The following is a 24,302-nucleotide window of genomic DNA, read 5'->3' as shown; positions in this document are numbered from 1 at the left end:
TTTTCTAAAGGCATTCACACACACCCTCTTTAAAAAACAAATCCAAATACAATCAGGAAAAGACTCAGTCTTTTTAATGGAGTAAAATATGCATACAAAACCTAAACAATAATTTAACAGAGCTATGACAAAAGCTATGTTTTTTGGTCCGTAGATAATGGTTTAAACCATTCTGTAGGGGGTTTAGTTCTGTATTCCCAGATATCATTGTTTTTGGCTGACTGCAATCTAGCTTTTCTCCTTTGTCTTTCTACTTCTATCAGTGCTTCCTGTAAGTGCAATGAATTTTATTTTAAGAAACAAGTTTATCAGACATGGTCAGAAACCTAAGACATGAGAACTTTTGAAGATGAGTATGAGTAAATAAAATAAATGCTAAAGTTTCAAACCAAAAACTATAGGAGCTGATTCTGCACTCAAAAAAAGACAGGCATTTAGTTTTGGTCATATAGAAGTAAAGAGGGCGTAGGGACCTTGATGTATAGCTAACAGTTACTTACAGCAGCCTCTTTGTCTTTTTTATTCCTGAAGAGCATACAGTTGTTATAGTCTGTCAACCACTGGCTGCAATCTTGCTTGCCACCATCAATGTAATGCTGGTACAGCTTACTCAAGAAAGCTACACAAAGACACATTTAAAGGGATAAATACCACAAAATAAAATATGACTAGTAGTACAACATGAAAAGCAATAGAATTTGAATACTTATTAGTGAACAAATGAAATGTCTTACTTTTGCAATCATTATATTCATCTTTATAGATTTCACACGTACGTATCTGTTAAAAAAGAAAATATTTAAACTTACTTGATTAAGTCCAATGAAAAAACAACACTGTGCAAAACCTATTCTTCTAGCTAATTGTGTTGATGAATGGTGCAATAAATAATACTAACAAAATGGGCATAATCTAAACTTAATTAAAACTTCATGCTAGGTCTTGTAACTAATTACTAAAGTAATAAAAAACCTGTGAAAACGAGCCTTTAACAAAGTTTAGGTACAGTGAGAAATCCAGTAACCAGTTTTTAAAATAGATTGTGACTAGCATTTTTAACAATTTTGTTTTTTAAATTACTATAAAAATGAGTTAGGAACATATCATGGAATCAAGTTTGCATAACTTAAATTTTATTTGGTAGACATGCCAGAGGGGTTTTTAAGACTTAAAAGTTTCTTATTTTTATCAGACTGGTGACTGGGCAGAAAAAAAAGTGTCCCTTCTATTCTCCACTAGACTGGTAGTGACGAAATATTTCTGCACATGACATACACACATGGGTTCAAATTCAGTAATTGTTACTGGTGGTTGTGCTTGGGGTAGCTCATCATGGGTTGTGGGTTCAGTCCATTTATATTAAACTTTTTTGTAATTGTTTCATACACTTTTTTAAAATGATTTTTCATATCTCAGAATAGATAGGCTAAATAGATACTACTAAATTGTAATTATATTATAGTTAAGTATAGCCTGATCAATTTCAAATAAATAAACACACTTTGCAATGCATTCGTTCAAATTCTAATATTAGGAAAAATAATTGTGTTTTAGTATTAACTCTAATAGTTATTTAAGTTATCTATCGTTTCAGGACCATAAAATCTGCCAAACCTAACGAAAGGTGACTAATTAGATTTTAGATTTAACAAAGTAATGTATCCAAGCAAGAATAGTCTCAAAGGTATTGGAGAGACCCATTAAATATTTTAAAATCATGCATGGTGTAATTAAAATGGTTATAAAACACTGGCTGTTTGGTTTTTTTTTTGGACTTACCCCGACTAGTAACTTGTCATATATTTGATACAAATATAATTTAATATAAAACAAAATACTTGCATTAATTAAAATTTTAAAGCCATATATTAATTTATTAACAAATTAATGAAGAGTATAGTATTGTGACTATTGATTCTGAGTCCCGGTAATCTATTTCTTTAGGTACGTAAAATCGGTCGAGGCTAGTAATGACAATGTGAAAAGAAGGTGCCTCATAAAATTTTAGTAATTATTTAACATTTTAAGGAAGTTTTATGTTTTGAAAGTTACAAAAATGTTTCTAAGTTTCATGTACCTGTTTTTAAACAACTGTATTAAAACTCTTCAGTAATAAATAAAGACTAGCGATGTTTTCACCAGATGCAACAAAGCTTGTTTACTTCAGCAGCCATATTGTTTAAGTTTTTTTGGTAAACTTATAGTGGGAGATTCAGGTTAAAAGTTAATTTCTGGTCTATATAATTAATTATAATATAATTTTGATATTATTAATGATATATTTAAATACATTTAATATTTAGCCATTGATTTCGGTTTAACGATGAGGCAGCTTTTTCGGACATAACTAGCCTCGGCCGACTTTACGTACCTAAAACCGTAAAACAATAGATTACCAGAATACCTGAGTCCCCTGCATTTGCCCTTTCCCAGCTATTTAAAAGTTTAAAAAAGGGTAATCTATCGTTTTGGGTACGTAAAATCGCCCACGACTAGTAATGTGAAAAACAGGTGACTCCTTACATTTTAATAATTATTTTACATTTTGAGGAGGATTAATGTTTTTTTTTAAATACAAAAATGTTTCCTTGTTTTATTTATGTACCTGTTTTTAAACAATTGAATTAAAACTTTTCCGTAACAAATGAAGACTAGTGATGTTTCCAACAGATGCAACCATGCTCATTTACTATAGCAGCCATCTTGTTTAAGTTTTATTTTTATAAGCTTATAGCGCGAGATTCAGGGGGAAGCCACTCTATTTTACAAATGGCTGCTGTTTATATAGCAAATCTTGCTCTCAGACACAGCTGTTTAAAGTTCATTTCTGGCCTATATCGATACATTAATATATATTAAAATATATTTAGCCATTGGTTTAGGTTTATTATTCATTTATCTATAATATTCGACACAAACATATGACAATATACTTCTATTAAAGCCTTGACAATGAGGTAACGTTTTCGTACATTAATAATAGCCGCGGGCGATTTTACGTACCCAAAAGGCCCAATTCGATAGATTACCCAAAAATCAAACAAGTAATTAAAAAAAGTCTAGTGACAATTTTAGCGCAATTTCCTTATGTTATCTAAAAATTGCTCTGTCGTAGCGTAAATCAAGAGCAGGGTTAGTAAAACCATTGGTTAGTTATTAAAACGTTTTTTATTAATTTTTTTTCCAGTATTTTACATGTTTTATTTACAATAGAGTAACATGACTAAAAACCATTGCGCGCCTAGCTACCGAACGTGATGTCGCAGCCACTGAACGTAATGGCGCAGCTATTGAACGTGATGACGCGTGTGGTGTGGTTGGATAAACATGCTACTAATTTTGGTCCAAATTTTAATTAATTCAAAAAATTTTTTGTGACCGAACAAAAGGATATTTTTGAAAACTTTCTTCGGCAATATTGTTCTAAATTATGGCAGGAATCGATTGGTAAATGTTTCAAGTCGCTAAGTGGTCTGGTTGCCGAGATATGGGCAAAAAACTGCATTTTTTCGAGTTTTTTTGGCTTTTCCGGGAAATCCATGAAAGAAACCCGGAATTTTTTAGGCCTATGTTCATCCTGGTAACTTGCTTAACATAATTGCTTTTGGAACTAGATCTAGTCGTCGATATTGCTTCGTTGAGGAGGAGATACGACTTAAAGCCCGGACACACATTCCCAGAAAAGACGAGTCTCAGTTAATAAACGCAATTCTCCAGAATGGAAATTGCGCTAAAAAACAGTAAAAAGTAAAGTCACCTTGAGGCTTTCTTTCACGGTTCTTTTATTTACGTACCTAAAACTAAAACGATAGGAGATTTAGATTATAAAAAATAATTCGAGATTTTAACTTAAGGCCTTATAAAGGTTTGTTATAATATAGAAAAGCAAAGGTACACACAAGCCAAATATCACTTGGAAGATCCGACGTTATGCTCTGAGGTTGTTTGTCTGCCATTTTGATAATAAATAAAACGGGAGTGATCTCCCCTAAACTTTTAATATATTCTTACACTAGCCGTCCCGGCCAGGCCCTGCTCTGGCTTCTGTGAAAAACCTTTCTGTTAAAGACCATTACCTGTGTGTTTAGTAATCATCATAAACCCGGCATTGCCCACCCAAACCACAACCAACCAAAACAACAAAACGCAAACATAACGCTAACACAATTACAAATATAAACGAAAACAAAAACCTAACAACAAACCCAACCACAATCACAAACACCAATACAAACACAAAGAAAAAACAAACAAAAAAGCAAACAAAAACCTAACAACAAACCCAACCACAACCACAAACACCAATACAAAGACAAAGAAAAACAAACAAACGAAAAAGCAAACGAAAACAAACCAAATCCAAACGCAAAACCAGCCACAAACACAAACACAAACCCAAAGAAAAAAACAAACGAAAAAGCAAACGAAAACAAACCAAATCCAAACGCAAAACCAACCACAAACACAGATACAAACACAAACCCAAAGAAAAAAACACAAACGAAAACGAAAAAAGAAAGAACAAAAACGATCCAAATCAAAACGCAACCACTAACGCAAACCCAACCTAAACACAAAGAAAACACTAACGCGAACATAAACGCAAAGTGCTCACAGTCTAGCCCGGGGCAGAATCGCCTGTTTCAGCTTAATAATCGACTATAGTACCCCAACTTATTCATAGTCTTTTGCAATCACTTAAACGAACGTAGGTGCCAAACCAAACCAAATGAACAATTATAATACTCCAAGCTTATTTGTAAAATACCTACAACATTTGCACTTGATCAATCCCCGCTAATTATGTAATTCTTTTTTTCCCAACACCAAAACAAAGTAATAAAAAGTAAATTCTTTTCCACTAATGCAATGTTTTATAACGGGAAGTAATTGTGTTTTCCTAATTTATCAAAGGGAAGTAAGTGCTAAAGGACTAAATATAAATAATGTTCAGACATAATTAGAATTTTTGTTATTTTTTAAAAATTGTGTTTACTGAACATGCCGACAATTATTACTATCAGTTTGAAAAATGAAAATTATTTCCCAACACTTTCAATAGTAATTTTTTAACTCATAAATTTAGACTATGAGCACGATAATAATATAACACTTAAATCCATGGAAGTATGTCAACGACAAACAAATTTATTTTTACATACAGAATTGAGCTTTATATATTAGATATCACTAGCGTGCCCGTCCGCGTGCCCTTTGCTGCAGGGATAGAAGAAAGTCTGACGAAATACACAAGAAGGGTTTGATCAATGCGTTACAAATCCTATATATTCTTAGACGTGTGACCTTGTTTTCTAAAACTGAGTTATTTAAGAGGATATGCTCAGTTTTTCAAATTTAAAAAAAATTAAGATCTGAAGCCTTTTGAATACTATTACCATGTTTGGCACATAAAAGTAAGTATTAAACAGCAAAAAAAAAAAAAAAAAAAAAAAGAGTTGAAAACAATTTTGTTTGTCATGGAAACCAAAATAACACTCCGTATGCACTTATAGCAATCAAATTTAAACTGCTTATATTTCAGTATATATTAAAACTTTTGTCACGACAACTTTTTGAAATATCTACTAGTAAGAATTTTACAAAGTCTAAAAATTCGTACCATTTTTAGTATTCAAAAGTTTCAAAAGTTGCATATATTCCCTCTTGACAAAAGTTATATTTTTCGATGAAGAACAATTACTGAAAATATGGTGGCTATTGTTTAATTATTAAAAAATAAGTTGGCTTTTTAGTGTTAAAACCTGCGAACTGAGAAAAACAGCCAAAAGTAACGAAAAGTAAGTTACGAAAATACGATATCTGTGTAAACTGCAAAGCCTATTGTAATCTTTGGGTGTTTCCGAGATGATGAAAATTAAGTTTATGGAATACATGAAAAATCCAGCTTTTTAATGATGCCAAAGCCAAATACAATATGATGACGGATATAAAACTTTTCATAGAGAGCTTGTAAGATTGGGAAAAAATTATTATTTTTAATTAATAGGGTCATAAAAATATTATTTTAAACACATAAAAATATTTGAACCGTATCCGACTTATATTTTTATATATCGTATATAGAGAAAAATCGCAACCTCCCGAGGCGCCGCCCTTGTCAAATTAAAAAACAAGTTTTTTGTGTGTGCAGAAACCTCCCCTGGGATGTTCTAATCAACTCCCCAAAGTTGCATGGAGATCGGATGAACGGTGTCAAACTGCAATTGACTGTTATTTTTATATACCGTATATGAAGAAGAATCGAATCGTGCCCTGTCAGGGCGCCACCCCTGCGAATTTGAATTTTTTTCCCCACAGAAACCTTCCCAGGAGTATTCTCAACAACTTCCCAAAGTTTCATGGCGGTCGGATGAAAGGTGTAGTAATGCATAAAAGACAGACAGACAGACAGACAGACAGACAGACAGACAGACAGACAGACAGACAGACAGACAGACAGACAGACAGACAGACAGACAGACAGACAGACAGACAGACAGACAGACAGACAGACAGACAGACAGACAGACAGACAGACAGACAGACAGACAGACAGACAGACAGACAGACAGACAGACAGACAGACAGACAGACAGACAGACAGACAGACAGACAGACAGACAGACAGACAGACAGACAGACAGACAGACAGACAGACAGACAGACAGACAGACAGACAGACAGACAGACAGACAGACAGACAGACAGACAGACAGACAGACAGACAGACAGACAGACAGACAGACAGACAGACAGACAGACAGACAGACAGACAGACAGACAGACGGACGGACAGACAGACAGACACACACACACACACACACACACACACATACATTGCTTTTTATATATAGAAATCTATAGACTATCCGCAGATGGGTGTGGTGCTTACAGTGGAATCAGGTTATTGAAATGTTTATTATTTAAAAAAAAAATATACTAATTTTTTAAATTAAATATCTGTGTTTATAAGGTCTTCAGCACTCGTATAGTTACCTATGCCGAATGGAAAGTCGGGCTAGCTTTACGTACCAAGTCGTGGTGCTGAACTTGATGCAGTTGTTCTGTTTACCCCTTTTACTTTTATTTTGAGTGACATTTCCTACAGATTTTCTCAACACTGGCCCATCAATATTTTACATTTGTAATGCCAAGAATCAGGTGAACTCAATTTCTTCTGCCCCAATAGACTATCAAGATCGAAAAAGAATTTATTGTTATTCTGCCGAGTTTTTATATTTTTCGCAAAATAAATAAATAATAAATTGACTAATAACACAAAATCTCCCCAAATAGTAATGTTGTGTACAGCTTTATTAGTAAGTAAATGAATGATTGTAGTCCAACGTTAGTGGCCTACTTTTCAGAAAGTCGGCTATCTTGCTCGGGTGCAAAAGTACAAAACATTTTCGTGTTCTTAATTTGTTGAGCTTTCAAATATTAGGCTTTACTTAAAGTGTTTGGTCAAAACTTTTAAGCTTTAAAAACGGCATCAAATAGTTCTTTGTAAAATTTTCACACATCAAAACCAGTCCATACGCCATCTTGTTTCATGGATAAGTTTTATTGTAGGCTTGTCTGTTTTCTGATTTCTACATCGTTCCTTTCATCTTACGCCAAAGATGTCTTTGAAGAATTCGGGACTTTAAGACGCGGGAAATCTAATCACATAGCCAATAGCTCATTTTTACAAGAATTACCGCTGGTTGTAGAAGATGGCGCCCGAGCAGACGATAAAATGGAGTCTTACTTACAGCGTCAGCGCAGGGCGGAGCAGCTGGAAAATAAAAACTGTGATTTCTGTATGTCGGTGGTCACGAAGGTTCAGTCTATGCTGAGGACCAAGACGCCAGTGGAGATCATAGTCACAGAGGCGATCAGAATGTGCATTCAGTTCAGCATTGGAAACGAGCATGTTTGTAATCTGATAGTGCCGCAGTTTCAGGTCGTGTGAATGGATATTAAAACTTATAAACTCTTTTTTAAGTTATGAAGTTCAGATTGCAAAGTTTTATTTTTAAAGACAAATACAGGCTAGGTTTGGCGCCCATATTATAAGCCGTCAGTTGTTAGTGCGACTTCACTTCTTTACAGAGGCGTAGCGACCCTTCCCGGCGCCCGGGGACAAACTTTTCGATTTGCACCCCCCTCGAGATTTTGATTTGCACCCCCCTCAAACTTTCGATTTGCACCCCCCCTCGAGATTTTGATTTGCACCCCCCCCCCTCAAACTTTCAATTTGCACCCCCCTCAACCTTTCAATTTATTTTTCCAACCCATTTTGGCGCCCTCTAAGCTCGGCGCCCGGGTACATATGTCCCCCCCGGCCCCCCCCCCCTCGCTACGCTACTGCTTCTTTAACTAACTCTATCCGAATACTCCATCTACCATTGTCCTTATGATTCTGGCGCCTTTAATCTCGTTCGGTCCTCTCATTGTTATTGTAAGCCTCTTTAAACAAGACGCTCTTCCCCTTTGATACAATGGTTACAAAAATACTCAACTTCTTCCTTACTGATCTCAGATAGTCATGCGTAAACTAATGTTACAGTTTTTTTATTGAAATTATTTGAGCGTGTTTACAATCTACAGGATGTGGCATTCTACGTCATTGGCAATATGTCTTTAACGACGGATCAAGCGTGTGGAATTGTCATCGGTGACTCTTGCGGAACTCCATACTTTCCAGGCGAGATGTGGAACATTACATTACCCAACACACCCAAGCCCCCACCTCAGCCACCCCTTCCCCCAAAAGTAAGAAACCATACATTACAAGTTTGATAAAATTCTGGTCATTTTCCAATAAAACAATATCATATTCTCAGACGGATACTTAAATACTGCGCTTAAACCCGTCATTACGTGTGCCAATAGGCACGCGTTTATAAATGGATGGCTCACCTACAGTCAGTTCTGGATGCATCCATGGATTGCTCTCCACCGTTTTAGGGATCACAGTGATATTTGCAGAAAAACTTCACGCAAAGAGAATTGCGCTAACATAAAAATTGCGCATATGGTAAACTGCGCAAATTAAGAACTGCCCACAGCAAAAAATGTCCAGTTTTTTTTAATATAAAATTTACTAAGTAGACGATAAGTCCCAATTTTTCAAGTAAGTTAAGTTCTTTTTAATAAAAATAAAACTTACTGATTGTGGTAGGGGGCTGGGAAATTTTGAACAGTAAGATGATGCTTTACCTTGTGCTGCCCGTGTCAAATCCCAGATTTAGTGGGCCACAGGTAGCCATAACCGCCCACAACACATCCGAATCTTCTTACCTGCTTCTAATTGATTTAAGTTAACAGTGTTTATAAAATAATGTTCGTTTCTCCCTGGTCTCACAGCCCCAGTCTCCGACCTTCTAATTGATTTAAGTTAACAGTGTTTATAAAATAATGTTCGTTTCTCCCTGGTCTCACAGCTCCAGTCTCCGACCTTCTAATTGATTTAACCACTTTTATAAAATAATGTTCGTTTGTCCCTGGTCTCCCAGCCCCAGTCTCCGACCTTCTAATTGATTTAACCACTTTTATAAAATAATGTTCGTTTGTCCCTGGTCCCACAGCCCCAGTCTCCGACCTTCTAATTGATTTAACCGCTTTTATAAAATAATGTTCGTTTGTCCCTGGTCCCCCAGCCCCAGTCTCCGACCTTCTAATTGATTTAACCGCTTTTATAAAATAATGTTCGTTTGTCCCTGGTCTTCCAGCCCCAGTCTCCGACCTTCTAATTGATTTAACCACTTTTATAAAATAATGTTCGTTTGTCCCTGGTCCCCCAGCCCCAGTCTCCGACCTTCTAATTGATTTAACCACTTTTATAAAATAATGTTCGTTTGTCCCCAGTCTCCGACCTTCTAATTGATTTAACCACTTTTATAAAATAATGTTCGTTTGTCCCTGGTCTTCCAGCCCCAGTCTCCATCCTTCTAATTGATTTAACCACTTTTATAAAATAATGTTCGTTTGTCCCTGGTCTCCCAGCCCCAGTCTCCGACCTTCTAATTGATTTAACCACTTTTATAAAATAATGTTCGCTTGTCCCCAGTCTCCGACCTTCTAAATGATTTAACCACTTTTATAAAATAATGTTCGTTTGTGTGTGGTCCCCCAGCCCCAGTCTCCGACCTTCTAATTGATTTAACCACTTTTATAAAATAATGTTCGTTTGTCCCTGGTCTCCCAGCCCCAGTCTCCGACCTTCTAATTGATTTAACCACTTTTATAAAATAATGTTCGCTTGTCCCCAGTCTCCGACCTTCTAAATGTTTCAACCACTTTTATAAAATAATGTTCGTTTGTCCCTGGTCCCCCAGCCCCAGTCTCCGACCTTCTAAATGATTTAACCACTTTTATAAAATAATGTTCGTTTGTGTGTGGTCTCCCAGCCCCAGTCTCCGACCTTCTAATTGATTTAACCACTTTTATAAAATAATGTTCGTTTGTCCCTGGTCCCCCAGCCCCAGTCTCCGACCTTCTAATTGATTTAACCACTTTTATAAAATAATGTTCGTTTCTCCCTGGTCTCCCAGCCCCAGTCTCCGACCTTCTAATTGATTTAACCACTTTTATAAAATAATGTTCGTTTGTCCCTGGTCTTCCAGCCCCAGTCTCCGACCTTCTAATTGATTTAACCACTTTTATAAAATAATGTTCGTTTGTGTGTGGTCTCCCAGCCCCAGTCTCCGACCTTAAGGTTCCTCCACCTGACGGACATTCACCTGGACATGAAGTATGCAGTCGGCGCTGCCGTGCCGTGTGACGAGCATATCTGTTGTCGGTCTGACGAGAATGCGACACACAGCCAAGGTAGGCTACTTGGTGACCTTCGTGTGGCCGTAGGCTACTTGGTGACCTACGTGTGGCCGTAGGCTATATGGTGACCTACGTGTGGCCGTAGGCTACTTGGTGACCTACGTGTGGCCGCTCAGTTAATATTTAAAAATATTTTATAGAATAACCAACAAAACAAAAGTATTTGGTAAACACACACTCACCCACAAACATTAATGCACATAGGGATAATTCGCAATCGATTGTGACAATAGGAATTTGTTTCTTGCAAAAAAAAAAAAAGAGCCATGTATTGAATTCAACTTTTAAATCAAAACAGACCAAAGCTCAGCTTCGGATTCTTTCAAAGCGGGAAAATACGGTGACTACAGAAAATGTGACCTTCCTAATACTACCCTGGATTTTTTGTTCAGCCATCTTAATTCCATCCAAGACCAGGTAATTCTTAAGTACTAATGTTTAGAGGAAAGCATTGCAATTTTAGCCCACCAAATAATAACTGTAATGAAACGACTATACAAAAAGGTAGCATTTTTGAATTTTATGGAAGTAAGGTTTTAATTTTAGAGTGAAAAGTATTTTAATATTAATTCACAAATTGATAAGAAGGTAAGCATTTTAACACAGATACTAAAATAATCAGTGGCGTAGCGAGGTCGGGTGTCACCCGGTGCTGCACTTAATGGTGTCACCCCCCCCCCCCCAGAGGCGTAGCGACTCTTCCCGGGGACAAATTTTCGATTTGCACCCTCCCCCCATCAAACTTTCGATTTGCACCCCCAGTCAAATTTTTCTCTATATATTTTACTATTTTTTGCCTTGATGTCACCCTCCTAAATGGTGTCACCCGCCCCCCCCCTCGCTACGCCTCTGGAAATAATATTCTTAGAGATAAATCTTACAAAAATTTATAATGTCGTTTATTGTAAAACTGTTGGTGTTAAATTTCGCGTGCCTGCACCAATTGTCAATGATTTGACACGACCAGTTTGATTACGTCATCATGACCGGGGACATCGCAGCACATGACGTCTACAGCCAGACGAGAGCAGAGCAACTCTCGCACATCATCGCGCTCGACAAGCTCTTCTCGCGATATCTGCCCAGCAAGCCCGTCTACTACAGCGTCGGCAACCACGACGGCTGGCCGGATAACACGTAAGTAGTTGGAACTAGTAGGACTTGCACCGAGGTCTGATTCTTACATCGGGCGTTTGTACTTTACTCCTGATTCTCACATCGGGCATTTGTATTTTACTTCAGATTCTTACATCGGGCATTTGTATTTTACTTCAGATTCTTACATCGGGCATTTGTATTTTACTTCAGATTCTTACATCGATCATTTTTGTTTTACTTCAGATTCCCACCTGTACACCTGTACCTTACCTGTCTCCAGATTCCCACCTTGTACACCTGTACCTTACCTGTCTTCAGATTCCCACCTTGTACACCTGTACCTTACCTGTCCTCAGATTCCCACCTGTACACCTGTACCTTACCTGTCTTCAGATGCCCACTTTGTACACCTGTACCTTACCTGTCCTCAGATTCCCACTTGTACAACTGTACCTTACCTGTCTTCAGATGCCCACTTTGTACACCTGTACCTTACCTGTCTTCAGATTCCCACCTTGTACACCTGTACCTTACCTGTCCTCAGATTCCCACCTGTACACCTGTACCTTACCTGTCCCCAGATTCCCACCTTGTACACCTGTACCTTACCTGTCCCCAGATTCCCACCTTGTACACCTGTACCTTACCTGTCCCCAGATTCCCACCTGTACACCTGTACCTTACCTGTCTTCAGATTCCCACCTGTACACCTGTACCTTACCTGTCTTCAGATGCCCACTTTGTACACCTGTACCTTACCTGTCCTCAGATTCCCACTTGTACAACTGTACCTTACCTGTCTTCAGATGCCCACTTTGTACACCTGTACCTTACCTGTCCCCAGATTCCCACCTTGTACACCTGTACCTTACCTGTCCTCAGATTCCCACCTGTACACCTGTACCTTACCTGTCCCCAGATTCCCACCTTGTACACCTGTACCTTACCTGTCCCCAGATTCCCACCTTGTACACCTGTACCTTACCTGTCCCCAGATTCCCACCTTGTACACCTGTACCTTACCTGTCCCCAGATTCCCACCTTGTACACCTGTACCTTACCTGTCCTCAGATTCCCACCTTGTACACCTGTACCTTACCTGTCCCCAGATTCCCACCCTGTACACCTGTACCTTACCTGTCCCCAGATTCCCACATTGTACACCTGTACCTTACCTGTCCTCAGATTCCCACCTTGTACACCTGTACCTTACCTGTCCTCAGATTCTCACTTGTACACCTGTACCTTACCTGTCCCCAGATTCCCACATTGTACACCTGTACCTTACCTGTCCCAAGATTCCCACCTTATACACCTGTACCTTACCTGTCCCCAGATTCCCACCCTGTACACCTGTACCTTACCTGTCCTCAGATTCTCACTTGTACACCTGTACCTTACCTGTCCCCAGATTCCCACCTTGTACACCTGTACCTTACCTGTCCCCAGATTCTCACTTGTACACCTGTACCTTACCTGTCCTCAGATTCCCACCTTGTACACCTGTACCTTACCTGTCCTCAGATTCTCACTTGTACACCTGTACCTTACCTGTCCCCAGATTCCCACATTGTACACCTGTACCTTACCTGTCCCCAGATTCCCACCTTATACACCTGTACCTTACCTGTCCCCAGATTCCCACCCTGTACACCTGTACCTTACCTGTCCTCAGATTCTCACTTGTACACCTGTACCTTACCTGTCCCCAGATTCCCACCTTGTACACCTGTACCTTACCTGTCCCCAGATTCCCACCTTGTACACCTGTACCTTACCTGTCCCCAGATTCCCACCTTGTACACCTGTACCTTACCTGTCCCCAGATTCCCACCTTGTACACCTGTACCTTACCTGTCCCCAGATTCTCACCTTGTACACCTGTACCTTACCTGTCCCCAGATTCCCACCTTGTACACCTGTACCTTACCTGTCCCCAGATTCTCACTTGTACACCTGTACCTTACCTGTCCTCAGATTCCCACCTTGTACACCTGTACCTTACCTGTCCTCAGATTCTCACTTGTACACCTGTACCTTACCTGTCCCCAGATTCCCACATTGTACACCTGTACCTTACCTGTCCCCAGATTCCCACCTTATACACCTGTACCTTACCTGTCCCCAGATTCCCACCCTGTACACCTGTACCTTACCTGTCCTCAGATTCTCACTTGTACACCTGTACCTTACCTGTCCCCAGATTCCCACCTTGTACACCTGTACCTTACCTGTCCCCAGATTCCCACCTTGTACACCTGTACCTTACCTGTCCCCAGATTCCCACCTTGTACACCTGTACCTTACCTGTCCCCAGATTCCCACCTTGTACACCTGTACCTTACCTGTCCCCAGATTCCCACCTTGTACACCTGTACCTTACCTGTCCCCAGATTCCCACCTTGTACACCTGTACCTTACCTGTCCCCAGATTCCCACCTTGTACACCTGTACCTTACCTGTCCCCAGATTCCCACCTTGTACACCTGTACCTTACCTGTCCCCAGATTCTCACCTTGTACACCTGTACCTTACCTGTCCCCAGATTCCCACATTGTACACCTGTACCTTACCTGTCCCCAGATTCCCACCTTGTACACCTGTACCTTACCTGTCCCCAGATTCCCACATTGTACACCTGTACCTTACCTGTCCCCAGATTCCCACCTTATACACCTGTACCTTACCTGTCCCCAGATTCCCACCCTGTACACCTGTACCTTACCTGTCCTCAGATTCTCACTTGTACACCTGTACCTTACCTGTCCCCAGATTCCCACCTTGTACACCTGTACCTTACCTGTCCCCAGATTCCCACCTTGTACACCTGTACCTTACCTGTCCCCAGATTCCCACCTTGTACACCTGTACCTTACCTGTCCCCAGATTCCCACCTTGTACACCTGTACCTTACCTGTCCCCAGATTCCCACCTTGTACACCTGTACCTTACCTGTCCCCAGATTCCCACCTTGTACACCTGTACCTTACCTGTCCCCAGATTCTCACCTTGTACACCTGTACCTTACCTGTCCCCAGCTTCCCACCCCCAGGTATCCCAGGCCACGACTTTGAATGGATGTACGGGGCTATGGCGGAGGCCTGGGGGAAGTGGCTGCCCCAGTCGTCGCTTGAGACAATTGTCAGGTAAGTTTCTCTGGTCTCTGTTAGTCATACAACACCTGTAAGTTCGTGTTAAGTAAGAGAGATAACAGTATTAGGACCTAATGGAATACACCTTGTCACCCGGCCTCCAAAAAATAATTGTTAAAACGTTAAATGAAATGTTTTTTTTCCCTGTGTCCAGATGTGGCGGCTATTCCTTCTCACCGTATCCCGGATTTAGGATTATCTCCATCAACAACAACTACTGCAACAAAGGCAATTGGTAGGTAAAGGAAGGGTAGATATAAGGGCTGAGAAACAGGCAATTGGTAGCAGAGGCGTAGCGACCCTACCCGGCGCCCGGGGACAAACTTTTCGATTTGCACCCCCCCTCGAGATTTTGATTTGCACCCCCCCCCCCCTCAAACTTTCGATTTGCACCCCCCCTCGAGATTTTTATTTGCACCCCCCTCAAACTTTCAATTTGCACCCCCCTCAACCTTTCAATTTATTTTTCCAACCCATTTTGGCGCCCCCTAAGCTCGGCGCCCGGGGACATATGTCCCCCCCCCCCCCCGCCCCGTCCCCCTCGCTACGCTACTGATTGGTAGGTAGATCTTGGGCTACACGGAATAAACAGGCAATTGGTAGGTAGATATAGGGCGACACGGAATAAACAGGCAATTGGTAGGTAGATATAGGGAGACACGGAAAAACCAGGCAATTGGTAGTTACAGTTTGGTCGAAATAATGTGTTGTCTAAACACCAGAAATTGACAATGTATATTTCTATACGGAAGACGAAGCTTTGCCTAATGTATGGTCTAAACACAGGATGTAAGTTATTTGATCTGATGTCCTCTGTAGGTGGCTGCTACTGAACGCTACAGATCCCTGCAATGTCTTAGAGTGGCTGGTACAAGAGCTACAGAGTGCAGAGGTTAAAGGTGAAAAGGTGAGAGTAGTTTCTATTGGATTGCGGTGAGGTCCGGTAAGTAGATGACATCATGACTCAATAGCTCATATCTGCCAGCGAAGCATGCTCTTATCTAACTGATACATGACATAAAAATAAATGTGCATGTTAATGCATGGTTCAAAGGCACGACATGCCTCGGCCGAACTGATTAAAAAAATCTTGACTTAATTTACAAACTACTTATGATTAGATTAATATTTGCATCATTTTTTATTGCATACATAGGTCTGATTATAACTAAATATCCTATTTTAGCCCAATGTTTTCATTTGTGACCGATATATGTTCGTATTAAAGCTCATTTCATATCTTTAGACATTTGAAATTTCAAATTTTAAACAACCACGGGCCTTGTGCATGATCAGTGTCATATAATAACACAGTAATTAAACATTTGGACCCATCAGTATAATTCATAACTTTGGTTTTAGCCAAAAAACAACGACAGTGTACACTTAAGTGGTATCAACGAATTAATCAAATTATACCTAGCCGTTTTATAAAACAGAAACTCAAGTAAGAATAATACAAACTCAAGGCAGTGTTGAATATTATACCCCCAACTGTCCCACACAACACGATTTAGTTAAATGATAAGACCCCCCCCCCCCCTTTCCCTCACACCTTCCTGGTATGTGCCCGACCCTCAAGAAAAATTGTTGAACCTCCAGGTGCACATGCTGATGCACCTGCCGCCCGGCAACAGTGTCTGCATGAAAGCCTGGAGCTGGAACTATTACAGGATTGTCAACAGGTAGGTTGGTCAGCTGTCATATGGTCAGTGTTGTATCAAATCTAGTTGGTCAGCTGTCATATGGTCAGTGTTGTACCAAATCTAATTGGTCAGCTGTCATATGGTCAGTGTTGTATCAAATCTAATTGGTCAGCTCTCATATGGTCAGTGTTGTATCAAATCTAGTTGGTCAGCTGTCATATGGTCAGTGTTGTATCAAATCTAGTTGGTCAGCTGTCATATGGTCAGTGTTGTATCAAATCTAATTGGTCAGCTGTCATATGGTCATTGTTGTATCAAATCTAGTTGGTCAGCTGTCATATGGTCAGTGTTGTATCAAATCTAATTGGTCAGCTGTCATATGGTCATTGTTGTATCAAATCTAGTTGGTCAGCTGTCATATAGTCAGTGTTGTATCAAATCTAATTGGTCATCTGTCATATTGTCAGTGTTGTATCAAATCTAGTTTGTCAGCTGTCAGTTAATGGTCAAAGGTATACGGTAAAGGCGAGCTCTTGTAGTTCAAGGGCCCATCGACAGATGCGTGTCGCCATAGCTGGTCATCTGATCAAGCGATCAAACTGAGTTATCTTCTCTACGGATGTCTCGATAGCCTTTGTAACTACATCTATTATCTCCAGCTCGTAATCAGCTTCTGTAAAAAAAAAAGATAAAGTTAACATAGATTAAATGATTATCTTTTAAAAACTTACCAAGGACACCTTTGTAAGGATACACCTCCCAATTTTGTGCTTTACCTCACTCTCATACGCCAGACTTTAAGCATGGACACATTTCCTAACATATCCCGCTAAGCTGTGGGACACGCTCTTGATATGTGACCAACATCACAGCAGAAATAACACTTGAGATCTTTTGACCGTCGATGTACATTTTCAGTACGCCAGTTGCTCGCTCCACTGGTCCCGTTGGGACAGTTTCGTTGTATGTGGCCTGGCTTTCTACAGCTATAACAGGCGCCTGTATCTATATCCATACTGCACTGATTGGCAATGTGATCTTGTTCATGGCATTTGTAGCACCGATAAGATCTTTTCTTGTTTCCATACCCCACAAAAGCTATCTTATCTGACCTGTTTCTCCAAGTAAAACCGCTACTACTATTGCTATGACAAATCCTGGCATAGTGTCCTTGACGTCCACATGTGTAACATCTACTGCCCAGGCTGACCTTGCTAACACCATGCATAGGCTGTACACCAGCTAGTCATGCCTGCCGTTTACCAGATCCGTTCCTGTCCCGTCTAGAGGTGGGGCAGACTCTCGCGATATGATCAACTCCCCCGCATGAGTAGCACACAATTTCTTCCGTGGACGGGCTAGTGTGGCGTCCTGGAGATCGCGGTGTCGTGTTTTGCCAGGGTATCCTCTCTGCTGTCGAACTTGCAGCGACGTACGGAGTGGTTTGGTTTACTGGCCTCGTCACTTTAACGTTTTGAGTGCTCTTATAGTTGTCAATAACTTTAAGATGATCTTCCACACTTACCTTAGCAGCACCATTCAGCCTCTCCAACAGATCACATGTGACAACCGATTTTATCCTATCGACTATTAGGATGGTTCATCAGGTCCTCAAACGTTTTCTTTATTCCCGACTGCCGGACCCACGCTCTCAAAGCGGCTCTGCGTTGACTGCGAAGCTTCGCATGTAGTCATTTGTTGGTACTAGCTTGTGGAATCTGACCATATACTTTTCCTCGTTGAAACCTGCATGTGTCATCAATTTTACTTTAACCGACTCAAAGTCATGGTGCAAGTTCTGTCCCGTCTCAACGAGGAACGTTTTCAGGTGTCCACTCACTTTGTCAGTCAACAGGAGCGACCAGTCCTTGGGGTCGATACCTTGCCTCTTGGCTTGGCTTTCAAAGTGTTTCACGTACGCCACCAAGTCCTCGTTGCCTTCATTGACGCCACGTCCCTCAAGCGGGGTACAGGGTGACTTACCTCTGCCACGACATCGTCCTTATCTTTTAACCTCCTCAATTCTTCCTTCACCCACTCCGCCAAACTGTCATCACTCAGCTCGATTAACTTCCCCTCCTCCTTCAAGTCGCTGATTAAATGTTTTCTGTTTTCTAGAACTCCAAGTGGTGGTCGCAGTGGTGTAACACTATAATAATAATAAGAGATTATATATATATATATATATATATATATATATATATATATATATATATACAATAATAAAATAATAAACACCACGTTCCTCGTCCACAGCCACACTACAACTAACTGCTTCACACACTAGCACACGCTCTGACACCCGTCACCTGACACACCTCACGTGAACACTTCTCACTCCATGTAAACACATTCAACCAAAGGGATACAACTATACACCAAAGGGAGAGTACCGATCGTTCGAGCATACAACACACACACACAATGAGGGGACATGTAAGGGACGTAACAATGGGTAGCTGGCTCACGTTAAGGAAACCAAGGTGGCTGGGCATAGTGCTGACAACACTATCCCCGGTATGCCGATTTAAATGAAACAGACGAGCTCAGCTTCATCTGTTCCATGTGTCTTGAGCCCGAAGGTGAAACGATGATGATGAATTAAGTCTTGCAAATGTCTTGCAAACAACAATTACGTTTGCCATTCGTCAAAGTGTTTAGTTACTGTAATAGATAGCAAAGTCTTGCAAATGTCTTGCAAACAACCCGGAAGTTGGCTAATCGTCCAAATGTTTTGCCACTGTCAGCACACTCCAGCCAATCAGTGGATGACACACCAGTGCTGGTATTGTACGTGCATGACTGTTCCTGTGGGGGTTAAGCTTGTTCTCCCAACTAATTACAAAAAAAATACAAATACAAATTAATTATGCGAAAATTTGTCAGACGCCATCATGTGAGGGAGGGTGGTGGGAGTAAGACATACAGGGTATTGCGGGATTCGGTTATCTATTAGCTCTACCCTTATATCAAGAGCTTCGGCAATACATGATTACAACATTTGAAGTTATCAGATTTCAAAGTACTTAAGTCTTATTTACGGCGATGATAATAGCTACAGGAAATCGAAATATTCTAATCAACAAAAAATGTAATTTGAAGTACTTATACTTTAAAATCTGGTTAAAAATAACGAACGAATGATTACAAAATGATTAAATTAATTATAAAAAAACTATTCTAGATACGAGAACACCATTGTGAATCAGTTTTATGGTCACAACCACACGGACTGGTACGAAATGTTTTATGATGACGTCACCTTTCAGCGCCCCCTGGGGGTGGGGTTTGTGGCGCCAAGTGTGACGCCATATTCCTACAACAACCCGAACTATCGCATCTATACAATGGACGGTACTTACAATGGCAGTTCATGGGTAGGTGGAGTGTAGTAGTTGTTGGGTGGAGTCTGGTAGTTAGTGGGTGGAGTCTGGCAGTTCATGGGTAGATGGAGTTTATGGGTAGGTGGAGTCTGGTAGTTAGTGGGTGGAGTCTGGTGGTTAGGGGTGGAGTCTGGCAGTTAGTGGGTGGAGTCTGGCAGTTAGTGGGTGGAGTCTGGTAGTTAGTGGGTGGAGTCTGGCTGTTAGTGGGTGGAGTCTGGTAGTTAAGGGGTGGAGTCTGGTAGTGGGTAGGTGGAGTTTATGGGTAGAGTGGAGTCTGGTAGTTCATGGGTAGGTGAAGTCTGGTAGTGGGTGGAGCCTGATAGTTTATGGGTAACTGGAGTTTTGTAGTTCATGGGTAGGTGGAGTCTGGTAGTTAGTGGGTGGAGTCATCATGGCTCATGTGTAACATAATGAGATAGTGATAATGTTTGTGCTGCCTGAAGTATGAATGAACTTTACCAGAAGTAGACCAGAAGCTGACCTTGTTTATCTGCAGGCCGTCCTAGACTACAGCAACTTCTACCTCAACCTGACCGAGGCTAACTTGTACAACACGCCAACATGGAGGTTCGAATACTCGCCCAAGGTTCGTCTCAATTTCTTGAAGTTGGTCTCACTCTCGTGTCTCACTTTCTCAAAGCTTTTCTCAACCGTTTTGAAACGTCACCCCCATGTCACCTTTGTATGTGCACGCTACCCCTCCAACTCCATGTTGTGAATAGTTTCATTCAAAAATATCGTTCTATTCTAACAGTTTTGTTAACGTCTCAAGCAAGCCTACAACATGACCCCCCAGCCCTAACGGTGTTAACGTCCCCAGCAAGCCTACAACATGACCCCCCAACATGACCCCCGACCCCTAACGGTTTTGTTAACGTCCCCAGCAAGCCTACAACATGACCCCCGACCCCTAACAGTTTTGTTAACGTCCCCAGCAAGCCTACAACATGACCCCCCAACATGACCCCCCCCTAACATGACCCCCCCCAACCCCTAACGGTTTTGTTAACGTCCCCAGCAAGCCTACAACATGACCCCCCAACATGACCACCCCCCCCTAACATGACCCCCGACCCCTAACAGTTTTGTTAACGTCCCCAGCAAGCCTACAACATGACCCCCGACCCCTAACAGTTTTGTTAACGTCCCCAGCAAGCCTACAACATGACCCCCACCCCCGACCCCTAACAGTTTTGTTAACGTCCCCAGCAAGCCTACAACATGACCCCCCGACCCCTAACAGTTTTGTTAACGTCCCCAGCAAGCCTACAACATGACCCCCCGACCCCTAACGGTTTTGTTAACGTCCCCAGCAAGCCTACAACATGACCCCCCGACCCCTAACGGTTTTGTTAACGTCCCCAGCAAGCCTACAACATGACCCCCCCGACCCCTAACAGTTTTGTTAACGTCCCCAGCAAGCCTACAACATGACCCCCCACCCCTAACAGTTTTGTTAACGTCCCCAGCAAGCCTACAACATGACCCCCCTAACATGACCCCCGACCCCTAACAGTTTTGTTAACGTCCCCAGCAAGCCTACAACATGACCCCCCACCCCTAACAGTTTTGTTAACGTCCCCAGCAAGCCTACAACATGACACCCCCCCCGACCCCTAACAGTTTTGTTAACGTCCCCAGCAAGCCTACAACATGACGGGCCTGTACGCCGCCGACTGGGACCAGCTGCTACAGAGGATGGAGAAAGACGACACGTTGTTCCAGCTCTTCTACACGTCAGTACTTTCATCAAAATTAACTTTTTTCAGCAGGAAAATTTTCCTCATACTGCTTCTACAAATGTTTTCCATTTCATTGTCTGTGTATATTAACTAATCAACTATTTAAAGTGGTCGAAAGGTAATTTCCGTGCCCTCTTTCTGTTACGTATTACAGTACAACTTCCATATTTTGTGGAATCCTTACCACAAGTTTAAACAATTAGGTTTCTGCGTTGAACACGCTCATAAAGATGATGTAGTTCTTTGTTCTTTACTTCACGTCTAGCGCTAATCGCATCGATGTTTCTAGTCAACGGCTAAATCATTTGTATTTGATTTAGCCGGTTTTATATTACTCATAATATTTTTATGATTTTATTACGTAGAAAATACATCATTTATTTTAAAATAAATATAGTATCTCATAATTAAAACTTGTGCTCAAACATCCAACTGTTTAAATACTCAAACAAAATACATTTTCTTGCAGCTACAACCGGAACTTGTATCCAGAGACGCCGTGCCATGGCAACTGTAAAGCTGATATCTTTTGTAACCTCATTGAAGGGAGATCATACGACCCTGACCTTTGTCCAAAACATTTCAATTTAAAGAACGTGTCATAATAACCTTGTTTATTGTCACGTGAAATTTCTGTTTTATGTAAATTTACACATTATTGGCGCTGTAATTAAGCTTAGTTGATTCTTATACTAACGCATCTATGGATATTATATATTTGGTTCCCAGAAAGAACCGCAACGGAAAAAAGCGCAACGGAAAAAAGCGCAAATAAAAAAGCGCAACGGAAATAAGCGCACACGGAAAAAAGCGCAAAGAGAAAAAAGCGCACACAGAAAAAAGCGCAAAGAGAAAAAAGCGCAAACGGAAAAAAGCGCAAAGAGAAAAAAGCGCACACAGAAAAAAGCGCAAACAGAAAAAAGCGCAAACGGAAAAAAGCGCAAAGAGAAAAAAGCGCACACGGAAAAAAGCGCAAAGAGAAAAAAGCGCAAACAGAAAAAAGCGCAAAGAGAAAAAAGCGCACACAGAAAAAGGCGCAAACAGAAAAAAGCGCAAACGGAAAAAAGCGCAAAGAGAAAAAAGCGCAAACGGAAAAAAGCGCAAACAGAAAAAAGCGCACACGGAAAAAAGCGCAAACGGAAAAAAGCGCAAACGGAAAAAAGCGCAAACAGAAAAAAGCGCACACAGAAAAAAGCGCAAACAGAAAAAAGCGCAAACGGAAAAAAGCGCAAACAGAAAAAAGCGCACACAGAAAAAAGCGCAAACGGAAAAAAGCGCAAACAGAAACAGAAAATGCGCAACCAGAAAAAACACAACGAAAAATGTGCAAACGAGAAATTTAGCACAAAGACCATATGGACTAGATGACACATTTATACATGACTGTTAGGGCTGCTGTGAGAGTGTCGTGTTTGATCACGTGATCTACTACCATTAAAAGCGTACCACTACCATCTGCATTCCCATCACCACGATACAGGCGATAATCACTTTACACAATGCCTATTATTTTCTTGGTCAATAATTATTCAACTACTATTCTCGTATAAACATAAAACTATCGACATTACACGAAGTATCTCTCACATTCTCCCTAGTCCGAACTACCTAGCTTGCATACTATAACAACCCGTTCCTATGGCAAAACTTCACTCTCTTTCATCCGCGTCATCAAACATGCATTCGTCATATCTCTCGTAACAACATTCAATCGCACCAAAATAACAATTTTGTATTTAATATTTTTCACATCATGACGCACCTACCTACCTACCTACTACCCACCTACCCACCTACCTACCTACCTACCTAACTACCCACCTACCCACCTACCCACTTACCCACTTACCCACCTACCCACCTACCCGCCTACATACTTACCAAACTACCCACCAAAAAAGTATCGGCGAAGTTCGTAAGTTTCGTAAACTGTACTAGACATCTTTTTTTTAATGAAAATTCATTGACATCATTGACATATGTTACATATTTGCTACATTTTGCGACAACCTTAATTAGTGCGTTGGGCTTGTATGAAAACTCACTTTGAACTAACTCAATTACATGCTATTTATTTTAACATTACACGGTAAGCGTCACCCAACTGTTGTGATGTGAGGCGAGGACAGGTTCGACAATAAACCAAAACGAAAGTACGAAAGAGACAAAGATTGCCTATTAGAGAATGGACCCCTTAACTTTCCAAACCCCACCATTTATTATACCCTACCTAACCACTAAATTTACTGCGCTAAATGTCACTTCCCTCCCAATCGTTCCTATTCTACAGAATGGTGTATACTATTTATTTACATTCTTTAATCTCAATATAACTAAAATAGACTTTTGTTTGAAGGGTAATGGAAACATGTAAACAAAAGGGACGCTACTCTAAATCTATGCGAATACTTATATGCAGTGTGGGTGGGTGGATGGATGTGTGGGTGGGTGGATGGATGT

At 40.8% G+C, this 24,302-nt stretch overlaps 2 protein-coding genes across 2 annotated transcripts; one reads left to right on the top strand and one right to left on the bottom strand.

Moving 5' to 3' along the window:
- Positions 1-54: 54 nt before the first annotated feature.
- On the bottom strand, positions 55-3,974 carry LOC131953038 (UPF0545 protein C22orf39 homolog). Its single transcript, XM_059316021.1, has 4 exons — positions 3,900-3,974; positions 735-780; positions 501-619; positions 55-269 (listed from the first exon to the last, which is right to left on the bottom strand). Exons 1-4 carry the CDS (start codon positions 3,954-3,956, stop codon positions 135-137), a joined length of 357 nt encoding a protein of 118 aa, XP_059172004.1. The 5' UTR covers positions 3,957-3,974; the 3' UTR covers positions 55-134.
- Positions 3,975-7,451: 3,477 nt separating this feature from the next.
- Positions 7,452-22,504, top strand: LOC131953023 (sphingomyelin phosphodiesterase). Its single transcript, XM_059316005.1, has 14 exons — positions 7,452-7,945; positions 8,593-8,757; positions 10,683-10,815; positions 11,120-11,238; positions 11,789-11,958; positions 14,579-14,702; positions 14,920-15,065; positions 15,226-15,306; positions 15,891-15,978; positions 16,674-16,756; positions 19,902-20,094; positions 20,597-20,686; positions 21,742-21,836; positions 22,312-22,504. The coding sequence occupies exons 1-14, from the start codon at positions 7,553-7,555 to the stop codon at positions 22,445-22,447; spliced, it is 2,016 nt and encodes a 671-aa protein (XP_059171988.1). The 5' UTR covers positions 7,452-7,552; the 3' UTR covers positions 22,448-22,504.
- Positions 22,505-24,302: the final 1,798 nt, after the last annotated feature.

The sequence above is a fragment of the Physella acuta genome, unplaced genomic scaffold (assembly GCF_028476545.2).
Source record: "Physella acuta isolate Inbredline_101_S28 unplaced genomic scaffold, ASM2847654v3 ptg000901l, whole genome shotgun sequence".
Lineage (NCBI taxonomy): Eukaryota > Metazoa > Mollusca > Gastropoda > Physidae > Physella > Physella acuta.
The sequence above is the reverse complement of the archived record's forward strand: the minus strand, read 5'-3'. Positions and strand labels throughout refer to the sequence as shown.

What these genes read in the sequence shown, in the direction of transcription:
- LOC131953023 (XM_059316005.1), top strand. Translation starts at nt 7,553, where the DNA reads ATGGATAAGTTTTATTGTAGGCTTGTCTGTTTTCTGATTTCTACATCG. An exon ending in TGTCCCCAGATTCCCACCTT is followed by an intron (nt 14,703 to 14,919) that starts GTACACCTGTAC and finishes ACCTGTCCCCAG; the next exon opens with ATTCTCACCTTGTACACCTG. An exon ending in TCGCTTGAGACAATTGTCAG is followed by an intron (nt 15,066 to 15,225) that starts GTAAGTTTCTCT and finishes CCCTGTGTCCAG; the next exon opens with ATGTGGCGGCTATTCCTTCT.
- LOC131953038 (XM_059316021.1), bottom strand. Translation starts at nt 3,956, where the DNA reads ATGGCAGACAAACAACCTCAGAGCATAACGTCGGATCTTCCAAGTGAT. An exon ending in TTCCAAGTGATATTTGGCTT is followed by an intron (nt 781 to 3,899) that starts GTGTGTACCTTT and finishes CTTTTTTAACAG; the next exon opens with ATACGTACGTGTGAAATCTA. An exon ending in AAAAAGACAAAGAGGCTGCT is followed by an intron (nt 270 to 500) that starts GTAAGTAACTGT and finishes TTGCACTTACAG; the next exon opens with GAAGCACTGATAGAAGTAGA.